General features: G+C 31.3%; 2 protein-coding genes across 3 annotated transcripts in view; one reads left to right on the top strand and one right to left on the bottom strand.

Annotated features, from left to right (window-relative positions):
* LOC127716481 (pleiotropic regulator 1-like) overlaps positions 1-13,023 on the bottom strand; it is a 474,697-nt gene that overhangs the window by 280,122 nt on the left and 181,552 nt on the right. The window lies entirely within an intron of this gene.
* LOC127716474 (sodium- and chloride-dependent GABA transporter 1-like) overlaps positions 1-13,023 on the top strand; it is a 28,207-nt gene that overhangs the window by 3,784 nt on the left and 11,400 nt on the right. For both annotated transcript variants that reach the window (XM_052222697.1, XM_052222696.1), the window contains 7 exons: positions 4,207-4,327; positions 4,558-4,689; positions 5,173-5,397; positions 5,602-5,767; positions 6,849-6,987; positions 10,978-11,112; positions 11,825-11,928. In XM_052222697.1, the coding sequence (XP_052078657.1) occupies positions 4,207-4,327; positions 4,558-4,689; positions 5,173-5,397; positions 5,602-5,767; positions 6,849-6,987; positions 10,978-11,112; positions 11,825-11,928 (1,022 nt within the window). The remainder of the gene's footprint in view (positions 1-4,206; positions 4,328-4,557; positions 4,690-5,172; positions 5,398-5,601; positions 5,768-6,848; positions 6,988-10,977; positions 11,113-11,824; positions 11,929-13,023) is intronic.

Here is a 13,023-nt window from a genome sequence, read left to right as displayed (position 1 = left end):
ATGATGAACAAATGCATTATTTTTCGCACCAAATGTAGGTAAAATGAATCTTTACACCGGAAAATATACGCTTATATTAACACTAGAGATGCTTTATTTACTAAATTTTTCTTCTTTACTTCATAATTATTCGTTTCAATTCGGTGCATGTAAAAGAAATCTACACTTCATAAGTTTTTCTAAATGTATAAAAGTTTTTTTTCATAGGTAAGTGTTTTCTAGCCTAAGGGTATTTCAGTCTTGTATCAATTTAATGAGCAAGTTTTAAAAAGTTTTATATTGAGTAAATATTTCTTTAATGTCAGTCAAATCAAGTTCAAATTTGACTGGTGAAGTTGTAACTGGCTGGTTCGGATTAAATAAAACTCACTACAACGCATTCTTTTCAATTCTTTTGAGGTATATACGTTGTTGTATTATAAAATTTATAAAATTGAAATTTAATGACTTTGGGAATATCTTTAAACTTGTAACTAGATGACATAATGGTATATAGTGAATAGGTTTAAGTTCATGATTTATGATACGTTGACCTTGTTAATGTCTAACGGGCATCGTAAATGCCTAAGAGGTTTTGTTAATACCTGTTGTCACAATACACAATTTTCTGTTATTTTGTGTGACAGTATACTATAGAAGGTTGTGAGGCAAGGACATTTCCTTTTCGCCCAAAATATATTGATATAAAGTTGTTACGATTGCAGCGGTACCGCTCTACATTAAAACAGCATTGACATTGTAACCCTTATATAAGATTCGATTTCTAAATCGTGTGCCAATATAGCGACACAAATAATTATAGTGGTAAACCTGTCACAGATCTAAGGTCACTGTCTATGTATTTTATGTTAGAAGTGGGTCCTATTTTTTTATTTTCTACATCTTAATTAGAGATGAATGTGGTGGTCACATAATTTGTGTTGGACTATATATAGTGTTAGTTGCTTTCTATCGAAGGTCGATTCTACTCTCCTGGTACGGAGATGATATAGCCAATGTCAATTGAAATGGCATTAACACCAACAATGTGTTGCTGTCTTGTTTTTTTTCTTTTTACTTTTTTAGGCTTTGAGAAATTTAACATTCTCATTTCATGGTGGTTGGATCACTTATTATCGGCATAATTGGGATATTTAATTGTAAAGCGATACATTGTTAAATGATAATAATATTTAATAGATATATAAAGTCCAATAGAACTTCATTAAAGTTTGAACAGTTTCTTTTTAGACACAGTTATCAAGGGAACGATTTCTGATACCAATATAATTTCCGAATGTAGGACAAAAAGTCACGATCAAAAAGACACAGGACAAAATGTCACAATTCAGTTTTTAAAAAACATTTTGTATTTGTATTGAACAGTTATATATAAAGCAACTTTTTACACAAAATTTATTCTAAAAAGAATAATTATCAAATAATTGTTTAGAAAACAATTTGTCAAAGTGTCTTGGTACTTAAATGGCTCTATCATGTCTTTGGTGCCAAGAAATATATCCTTTGCATGATTAAAATTTGATAAATCTTCATTTATTAAGGCTTATGAACAATTTCCTAAACTGCAAAATGAATATATTTAATAAAGAAAAATTATTTCAATAACTTTCTGTTATATATTCAAACAATTTTTAAAACAATTGTTTGTGACTTTATTTTCTGTAACTTTTTGTCAGCTTACCATATTTGCTGATCGAATTTTATCGGTATTAACAAGTTATATAGGAATGTAAAAGAAATCTCACAGTATAAGATTCGAGTATATTGCATCATGTCTCTGATTGCACGTAATGCTTGACAGGTTCTGTTTACTTATAAAATGCTTTATTGTATAGCTTTTAATATTACTAGAACACACCCGCGGGCCCGTGACTGAATTAAAGTACCTACTGGATTTTTAGTATGCGTATTGTCATCCCACAATTCATGCTGCATGATAATAAGGTTCACAGTTTTCTCTGGTTTCAAAATCTTTCTGTTTGAACCCTTCCTAGTTTTCTTACTAAAACCGGAAACTACATGATTTTGATATATTGATTACAGTCGTATATACACTCTATTAGAGGTTGTCCTGAAGGACGCAAAAAGATTCAGCAGTAAGGTAAGGTCAACATGTGACATATACTATTGGTATCGGTAACGGATTCGACCTGGAACTTGTTAATAAGTGGTAATATTAATTATGTGGAAAAAAAGGGACTGGAATGGTGTAACTTTTAATCAACACCATTGTCCTATATTAGTTATATATAAAGTTGAATTCTTAGATTTGTCGTTTTTACGTCATGCCGGCTAACAAATTGGACCTCGTTATTTTAGTAGTGTAGATATTTTGAAATGTTGGAGGCTCACTTAATTCTTGAAATTTACCTATTGAGGAGATGTTTTCTTCCTGATTAATTGTTATCTGAAAAAATTGAATCCATAAAAATTAAAAATTAAGCAAATTTTTACCAAATCTCTTAAAAGAAAACAACAAAAAATTGAAGGTACTTTCACAGTAAACTTTTCCTGGTTCATGCAGAATTTGAAATCCTTATAAAATACCAGCCAGTTCTGATTCTGTATTGGCCTAATTTGGCCGTAGCAATACATGATATATAGAATATACAATTTATTTCAAAAAACAATAACCATTAAAATTTTAAGAAATAACATGCAAGTGTATCTGCTTTCTATAGTTCGTATGACTGTCTTATAAAAGAAGCAACATTTTATTCATTATCAATTATATTAAAAGAACGGAGTCAGACGGTAAACGTTTTGGTTATTTCTAAAAGGATTTATATGCTCTGACCAAAATATAGATATAAGTCTTTAACAGATGGGCATTAACTTAAACTCTAGCTAACGATAAAAAAATCCACTTTAACTGGAGTTCTTTTTTGTATAATTGATAATCAACTTTTGCTTGTTTCGTGATTATCATTATACTTTTCATCAAATTTTGTTATAAAACTTGCTTGGTTAATTAAAAAGAATTAAATTTTGTTCGACTTTGGGGTTTGGTCGACCGTTCAAATTTCAGAACATTATACCTAAAAAATCAATCAGACCAATCTTGTAATCATTATCATGTCAATTCTACGTGGTTTCCGCTTTTCTTCCCTCCGTTTGGCGTCATGAAAAGTTTAAATGGTGATGCATAAGTTCCGGGTAAATGAATCGTAAAATGAAAAATATACCACAAGCTTGTAGATTTTAATTAACTGATGGTATCAGCTCGTTGACATGACTGTCGTTAAAATGAATGTGTGTGTGTCAATAAACAAACAAATATACCATATACTTATGTATATAGATGAATTTAACTGAAAACTAATCTTTACTTCTAGGAGAAACTAATTTTATTCAATATGGGTCAATACCATTATGGTCGAACACTATATTCAACTTAAATCTTTAGCTTTAAATTATACATCTTAGTTATAACCAAAAGAAACCTGCTTCATTTAACTTGTTGTATAAATTTTAACAACTAACCCTTAAGGTGTACTCGAGGTCAATCCGTGTTTTAGTAAGTCTGCATCAGAATTGGGGTTCACGTGGTTCCTTCAATTTTAGTTTTTTTTTCAGCCGTCTTACAGAAGGTTTTATTAGATTTGAACATTGGTAAACTACTGTTTACTCTAATTTACTCGTACATTCTTTTGACCTTCCTACTCCCTTCCTTTATTGTGATTGCCTAGCAGTTTTCTGTTTGTTTTTTTTCGATTCAGATTTGAGTTTTGGTATCAAGACTGATTTAAGAAAGTCTTACCTATTCCAATTGTAATTGTTTATGTAATACATGATTGAAAATATGAAATATTCAGGTTCATTTTTGTTCTAAATATTATATGACATCTGTTAAAAATAATAATAATAACACACATATATATAGATCACACATTATGGTATTAATGATAATGATAATTAATGTTTTTTCTGAATAAAAATAATAAAAAAAACTCAATAAAAATTAGTTCATTGGAAATGCAAAATAAAATTGAGAATGCCTGTTTGATCATTCGGTAGAAGTTTCTTGTATGGCTTGCAACTAATGCAATTTACAACAGCATACGCTTCACATATCTAGTTTTAGCACAATAAAACTCATCGTAGTAAGTCTTACTATTTTTAAAAGTCACGGTTCATTTGAATGTGTTTGGTTTTTTTTATATTTAGATACCCTTTTGCGTGAATGTATTTCTTAATGTTCTGTAGGAGATAATTGAACGTGGTAATTGGACTGGGAGACTAGATTTTATACTATCTTGTATAGGTTATGCTGTAGGACTTGGAAATGTCTGGAGATTTCCTTATCTTTGTTTCAGAAATGGAGGCGGTGAGTACAAAATGAATAAATGGAGAAGTTAAAAGTAATATTGTTAAACATAATTTTCAAATAATTGCAGGCTGCCCAAATACTTAGCTGTAGGTAGACAAATTAAATAAGTACTAATGTTGATTTTTATAAATCATTATATTTATTATAACTTTTTTGAACTTGAAAGACAAATGTATCAGTATGGTGTATTTTTGATATGCAGTATGATTATATTTACTGTATTGCAGGTGCATTCCTTATTCCATATGCTATTATGTTGTTTATCGCTGGAATTCCTTTGTTTTTCTTTGAATTGTCATTTGGACAGTTTGCTTCTCAAGGACCAATTACAGTTTGGGCTGCAAATCCAATGTTCATGGGTAAGTTCTACGCTATTCAAATAACTACCGTTTACTGAATTGTTCTCTTGAGTAATATATATGTATATACATAACATTCAATTATTTGTAATTAACTATAAAATACGTGTATACCAACCTAACGATGAACAACTTCAAATCGACTTTAAACGCAACTTTTCGGCTATAAATGATTTGGTTCATGTAATTATTACATGTATACACGAACATGCATGCTTTGGTTTTTGTAAATATAAATGTACATTACAAAAAGATAGAGAAAACAGACCTTGTACAGGTTGTTTTTATTCGTTTGTCTCTCCTACTATTGTACTTTTCACGATACTATAGTAACTGCTATTTAAAACGCTAAATTTGTATTTATTCTTAGTATATATCTTTGTACTAATTAAGTAATCAGATACCTTTAGTTTTCTATGATTTGTTTTGTATTTGTCAGATGTTGATTTGGCTATGTTGCATCATTTTTGTTTGTGTTTTTAGGTGTTGGATGGGCTATGGTTATGATCAGTGCCATGGTTTCAGCATACTATAATGTCATTATTATGTACGCTATATACTACATGATGGTGTCTTTCGTAAACTTGGATACAAAGTTACCATGGCAAACATGCGATCCCGAATGGGCAACTCATCTTTGTCGACAAGAGGCTTATCCAAACTTTGCTTCTATGACAAATGATTCAGAAATTCAAAAAGAAGCTTTCAGTAAGTTATATAAATTACATACGGTTTGTTCATACAGTTTCTCTAAATAATTGAATCAATTCTAGATAAATCATCCAGGAACTTAATTAACACACTTACAAATGGTTGCGTCGTCAATAATTTGTTTAGTTAATCATTTTCTGTTATTTCAAATTGTATAAGATTACATTATATTTTTTATTAAAAGCTTTGACTTTTTTCTAGAAATTAAGGACACAGTGTGTTTGGAAAATCTGTTACCAAACATCTCTGCTGCAGCAGGTGTCATCCCAGCATTTGCAACAATTATGGAAATACCTAGTGATCTCCTGGTTCATAACACGTCATCATGTGATCTAGACCTCAAGGTGCCTAGTGATGAGTATTGGACGTGAGTAGGATTAATTGCAAATTCATTCAAACAGCAGTCCATAATTATACTTTTAAATTATTTCGAGTAAATCAATTGGGTACATTTTTTACTAGTCCTTTGATAACTTCATACTCAGAAACGTAAGGTTGGCAAAAGGAACAATTATAAAACATTATGAGAGTTTACTGACATTATTATTGATGATTCCAAAAGAAAAACTATGTACACGTTCGACTAGCTATTCGTGGAATAAAATTAGAAATTACAGATATCATCAATCGCCTGACACGTGTTTTCTGGAATACATTGTGACCATCATCATGTATGCCCAGCACCAAAGTTTAAGGAGACAAATACACAAAAACCTAAAAAGTGTCAAAATAAATATAGACATAAACAGCCTGAACATCAAAATACTTCTAGACTCACTTCTCATGTTTTAAAGTTAAGTAAAGTATGTTTAAATATTTACACATCACTTACAAAGAAGCTATAAATTTAACTATCAACGTCGTAACGAACAACACCCTTTTCTTGTTAATCATATCAAAGCCTAAAAAAAATACTTTATATATTTAAATCGTACGGTTGGTATACTTTTACCGATTAGAAAAAAATAATATGTCTTTCACACATGTCCCCTTCTATTTGTGTATATAAAACAGAATTCAAAGAAATCAGAAATGAATTAGATAGAGGTGTTTTATTATGAGTGTTTGAAGAGTATATATATTGCACATATAAAGGTCTTACATTGTAAAGTTAACATTTGCGGTTGTATGTTGATTAAGATTTAAAACTTTGTTCGTTCTACTTCGTTGTTTCATATTAAATTTTTTTGAATATGTATTAGATACACATTGAGAGCGTTAGCCCGAATGAGTGTATCTAATTTACACCAAGATATTATTGTCAATGCAGAATGATAGTTTTCAATAATTCAGGAGGGGGTCTTTCAGCAATTTAATCATATGTTAATGAAACGCATGATAAATGCAGGGTATCCAATTTCATTTAACGACATCTTGGTGCAAGTAAAGAAACATCAAATTAAACAAACCAGTGGATGTTTTAATCACTGCTATTTTTCTCTCCACAGGCGATATGTGTTACGTCTCCACGAATCTGATGGTTTTGATGAGATTGGTGGTCTCAGTCTTAAGCTGACTATCTGTTTATTTCTAGCATGGGTTATCATTTTCTTCTGTCTCATGAAAGGAGTTAAATCATCTGGCAAGGTAAACGCTACGATATATAGTTACTATTACTTAAATGTAAATGTGAACACGAAAAGCGACTTCACATATGTCAATTATCCATAAAACTGTGTAAATGGTTGTCCATTTAAGCTAAATAAAAATGTATTAAAACTATGATTTCATTTCAACATTTTACTTCCAATACGGTTATGATTGTCAATTGTAAGCTGCCATAAATAGACAAAAAAAATCACTATATTTTGGTAGCATTTATCTATAAATATGTATTCCTTTCTGTATATTGATACACCAACGACAATGTACATGTTATATTAACAGTATGTCACTAGGCTAAGTGCTATATAAACAGTCACTAGGGTGAGAGTTTCATCAACAATCATTTGGCTGGGTGTTTTCTCAACAGTCACTATAGACTGAGTGTCACAAATTACAATAGGAAATATTTTTACAGTTTTTTAAAGCATGAACTATTCCTAACGACTTTGATCTTCGATGTCTCATTTTTAGCTCACCGGACCCAAAGGGCCAATTAAGCTGTTCTTATCACTTGGCGGTCCGTCATCAATGGGGTATCTAGTTTAATAAATGTGTCCGATGACTCGCCTGCCAACCAAGAAGGCCGACATGGCTACAAAATAGAACATAGGGGTTTTGTCTATTATTTCGAAAACCGTTATAAATAGAGAAAATCTGACAGGTGCTCAAACGTTCAAAATGTTGAGCTCTACCAATTGTCTATATACTTTAAAACTGTCAGTCGATTTCTTATAGGAGTTATTGCCCTTAAATGACAAATTTTACCATTTTTTTTCCAGTTTTGTCTATTATCTTAAAAATTATGATAGATATGGAGAAACTTTAAATTGATTGGCAAGACAAGGTCTACAATTAAGACAAATGGAGGAATTCGTATGACGACTCCTTGTTGAAGCTATTGCCCTTTAATGACAATTTTTACATTTTTTGGCGTTTTGTCTATATGATAAAAAATATAACAGATAAATAGACACCTTAAATCACAAAAATTTCCTAATAACCAAATGTATTGGCAATATTGTTAAAATCAATGGAAAGTGATCTTTTCTACAACCAAATTGTCAGATCACTTGAAAATTGAAATTTGTTGCAATTTGTTCTACTGGTTGTTTTTTTTAATTATTATTGTAAAAACCTTATTTATTGATACATTTGACGTGTTTTAATTACCAGAAGTTCAAGCAAGTATATTAAATGGATGTCATTGAATCATTTAAAAAAAATTAAATGTGTTGGGAATTTACAATGAAACGTCACGGTATAAATACACATGTAGTAGTTGGGAATTTATAATAAGACGTCACGGTATAACTAGTAGCTGGGAATTTATAATGAATTATAGAAATGACAGCTAACAGTTACAAATGACAGATGATACAAATCAGCATGTGGTTTTAAATACTACATATGTGACAAAGGTGACATCAATGAACACTCCGAATGGTTTTCGCTTAAAACTATGGAATGAATTTAAACAAAACTACATGTGTACATCTATTTTAAAAAAAGTAATCTGTTATAAAATTAACTTTAGAATATAAATAATGTAAGAGACGAAGTTTTTTTCTTCATGAAACATACCTCTTATTATAACCCCTTCCACTTTCTCAAAGGGGTTATATATGGATTGAGAGTCTGTCCATCCGTTCTTCCCGTCGTTTGTTAGTCCTTCTGTCCCATATTTTCGCAACTTCTCCTGAACCACAGAATCTTAGTTAAATGATGTTATTTTGCATTTTCTATTTTACTTTTTTTTTTTTTTATCAGGATCAGTTTTGGTTTTTCTCTAACCAAAGCATGAACTTTGCCATTGGTTATCTGATAGGGTACCTCTTTTATTGGGGTGGGGGTACTCCTTTTGTATCCGTAACATCTCATAAACTTCCTATTTCAATTCATTGAAACTTTTTTTCTCAATCTTAAACATAAAATAAGCTACACATTATGTATCTGCAACATCTCCAAAACTTCGTATTTCAATTTATTGAAACTTTTTCACAATCTTAACTATATATTGATATTGTGCACATCCTTTTTTTCATCAGAATCATCATTGGGGTTTTCCATATCTAAGCATGGACGTTGTCATTGCTTATTTGAGTGTACCTATTTTGACTGTTATACCGAGTGTAAACTTGCATTGCTATACGACGTGTCTCGGTATTTTGTACATCCAACATTCATGTATTTATTTTTGATTTTTCTGTTATGGTTTAGGTTGGATAATGTGTTATGTCTTATCGTTTGTAGTCCAAATAATTATAAAATTGCCTTTCAATACCATCATTGTCATGAAAATTGTTTGGACTGGTATTGTGAAAATAATTGTATAAAGTTCGAGATTGTATGTTCGTTACGTAAGTGCGTCACTGTTTGTGATATCCTGTGGTGTCTGTCGTTGATGGAAGATGTTCATTGTTGTTCTGCGGTTTGCATGTTGTGTCGACTATTATGTTATTTGTTTGTGCGTTTCTCTGTGATGAGTGTTCTTGCGTGTGTTTGTGCTGTATTTCTGACACGTAGTGTTGTCATTTTAGCGATATTTTTTAACATTGTCATATAAGGGGGAGGTTTGGCTAGCCATAAAACCAGGTTCAACCACCATTTTTTCTTAAAATGTCCTGTACCAATTCAGGAATATGCCAGTTGTTATCAAATAGTTCTTTTATATGTATGTTGGCGTTTGTTTTTGTTGCACTTCTGTGTTCCTGTTGTTCCTTTGTTTTCCTCTTATAGTTGATGTGTTTCCCTCGCTTTTAGTTTGTAACCCGGATTCTTTTTCTCTCAATCGATTTATGACTTTTGAACACCGGTATACTACTGTTGCCTTTATTTATTGTATACGCAAATTCTGCTTAAACCCTTTCCCTTACCGAAGCATGGGCTTTGCCATTGCTTTATTTGAGGAAATCCTATTTCGTATCCGCAAATCCTGCAAAAGTCCTTTTTACAACTTATTTAAACTTTAAATCTAAACCATAGAATGCTATTGTCGATTTCGTTTTTCATCATTTTTGGGGTTTTCCTTACCATAGCGTTGTCATTGTAATTGCTATATTTTGTATCCACAACTTAATTCTCAATAATTTGTTTTCAATTTTTTTAAGAATTCTCTCAATCTTAACAATTATAAAAATAATTAGGAGATAACAGGATTGCATTTGGAGATTTACATGCTTCATTTGACGGTTTGAAGTACTTAAAATGAGTTAAAACTCAATTTTGTTGCAACTGATTGAACACCAGCTGACTAAAGGTTGTCGTAAATTTATTTCCTAGGGAAACCATTTAAGAAATATTTCCCTGGGAAATTATACGATTTCTGGTGCATAATATCGGAAATACTTACGAGTAAAATAGTACCATCTTACTTTCTATTTCCCTGGGAAACTTTTCCTGAATACCAGTTGAATATGTATAGTTTTCCAGGGAAATATTTTTGTTGTTTGTTTACGATAAGTATTTCCGATATTATGCACCAGAAATCGTATAATTTCCCAGGGAAATATTTTTCAACTGGTATTCATGAAAAGTTTCCCTGGGAAATAGAAAGTAATATGGTACTATTTCACGCGTCAGTATTTCCGATATTATGCACCAGAAATCGAATAGTTTCCCAGGAAATGTTTCTTTGTGGTTTCCCTGAGAAATAAATTGACGACAAATTTAGTCAACTACGAATAACCACACGGTTAATTCAAACATTCTAAAATAATGCAAATACCGTCTGAGCATGCAAGCATTATTTCGGACCAGCAATCTTAAATTTGTTGCCCTGAAATTTGTAGCGTTATCCAATTGAAGTGAACGTCACAAATAGTTATGAGTTGGAATGAAATACAATGTTCTTTGGTTTAAACGATTGGATAGACTGACGGGGATAACCTGACAGTCAAATTGTAGTCATTTGAAGAATCTTTTAAGAATTCTAGAACCTATTGAATGTAAGCAATAAAAACAATTATTTTTTAGGTTGTATATTTCACAGCAACCTTTCCCTACCTTGTATTAATTGCATTGTTGATAAGAGGACTGACTCTTGAAGGACACGAGAAAGGTGTTGAATTCTACATGACAGCTGATTGGGATAAACTTAAGGATCCAAAGGTAACACCTGAAAAATGAGCTGTTTGTGCAAAAGGATGTCTCATGTTACAACACAAATAAGAGCTTATACCTGTCGTTTCATTTGAATAAAAGGGGTATACGTCAATGACAGAAACTCAAGGACACAACAAAAATTCTAGAGGTCAATAAACTCATTATAGATACAAGAAGTAACATTTTGTAAGTCTGACGAGCGTTTCGTCTACAAACGACGACTCTTCAGTGACGCTAGAATAAAACTTTAAAGATAAAACGTCAAAATAACGTTGAAGCGCATTGCGGACCCAAAATTCCGAAAGGTTTTGTCTATTACAGATAATGTAATCTATCCTTAGAATATTAGAAAATTAAAAGTTGTGTAAAACAATTAATTTATAATTATGACCATTTCATTGATAATTCATGTCAACATAAAAGTGCTGACTACAACATGGGCTTGTGATATCCTCGGGGAAGGACATCTCCACCATAGTCATTCAGTACTTAGTTATACCAAATTTCTCTTATGATCTATCGATTTCTCCAATAAAAAAGATCCATTATTATATACACCTAACATAGAACTCAAGGGACTTGTTATTTATTTTAAAACATTTTGCAAATTTTGCAAATTACAGTTTCCTTGATTATTTATCACATTCATTATCAAGATGAACAATGAGCAAGTTCAAATTATTTTTACCATAATACACACATTATGACATTGTGACAGGTATGGGGAGATGCTGCCACACAGATCTTTTACTCTCTAGGCCCGGCATGGGGTGGACTTCTTACAATGTCAAGCTATAACAGATTTAAAAACAACACTGTCAGGTAATTAGAAATTATTCATTGCGGTTTTATTTATGTTAACTTGTAAAAAAACTATTATGCTGTCCAGTATTATTGAATCACAATTAAGTTATTTATCGAGGGAGACTGGGGCGAAAGATACCAAGGGGACATTGATTCAAAACGTATTATCGAAGAGAAACTGGCAACTCCATAGAAAAACACTAAAAACGACGAAAACACAAACAAGTCAACAAAACAATCAATAGAAAAATAAAAGTAAACAACACGAACCTCATCACAAACCATGGGTGATATTAGGTGCTGCAGAAGAATAAACATATCCTGATCCACACATGGCACCTGTCATCTTGTTCTTTGTTAGTACAAATTCGATGATAGGCCTCATTCGATGATGTTACATTCAAGGAAAAGAGGACGGGATTGAGGTTTAGACGATTGAAACCAAAAATTGCGAGAGAATGACTTTTACGTAAATGAGGGCAATCATATATACCAATTAATAAATATGATAATGTGTTTGTCATATGGCATACACGTTATTGCTTATAAAAAAATAATGCAATAAAGTTACTATATTTTTTCAGCTGAAAACACTACTAAATACTAATAAAAACTAGCATGTATGGTCATTCCAAAGAGGCTATTGCATATCAATAATTGCACCTTCGTTTTCCGTTTTTAAAAGGCTTGGTATACTAAGGCAATATTGATCAGAATACACCGTACTCTATCGCTTAAACCGCGTTAACTCTGAAGACAATACTTGGACTTTTTCATTATATGACATTGTCATCAGTTATGTAATTTCCATCTCATCGTAAACATATCTAAACGAGTTCCTGAAACTCTATTCAAATAGTAACCAGAGGTACTGGGAGATTTAGGAATCAAAATTTTGTCGAATAAGGTATGTTGTCTATTTGTACAATAGCATTGGATGCAAGTTTAAACAAATATTTACTAGAATTTCACAATTTTCAAAATGGCGATTATAGTAATGTTTATTTATTTTTCTCTATATTGAAAAAAAAATATTATCATGTTGCATGCAAAGAAGACAAATAAATATGTAAGCTGTCTCAACTTGGCCAATTTGAGTGTGAATATATTAAA

Source organism: Mytilus californianus, unplaced genomic scaffold (genome assembly GCF_021869535.1).
Source record: "Mytilus californianus isolate M0D057914Y unplaced genomic scaffold, xbMytCali1.0.p SCAF_9, whole genome shotgun sequence".
NCBI classification, from domain to species: domain Eukaryota; kingdom Metazoa; phylum Mollusca; class Bivalvia; order Mytilida; family Mytilidae; genus Mytilus; species Mytilus californianus.
Note: the sequence above shows the minus strand (reverse complement) of the source record. Positions and strands in the feature narration are given on the sequence as shown.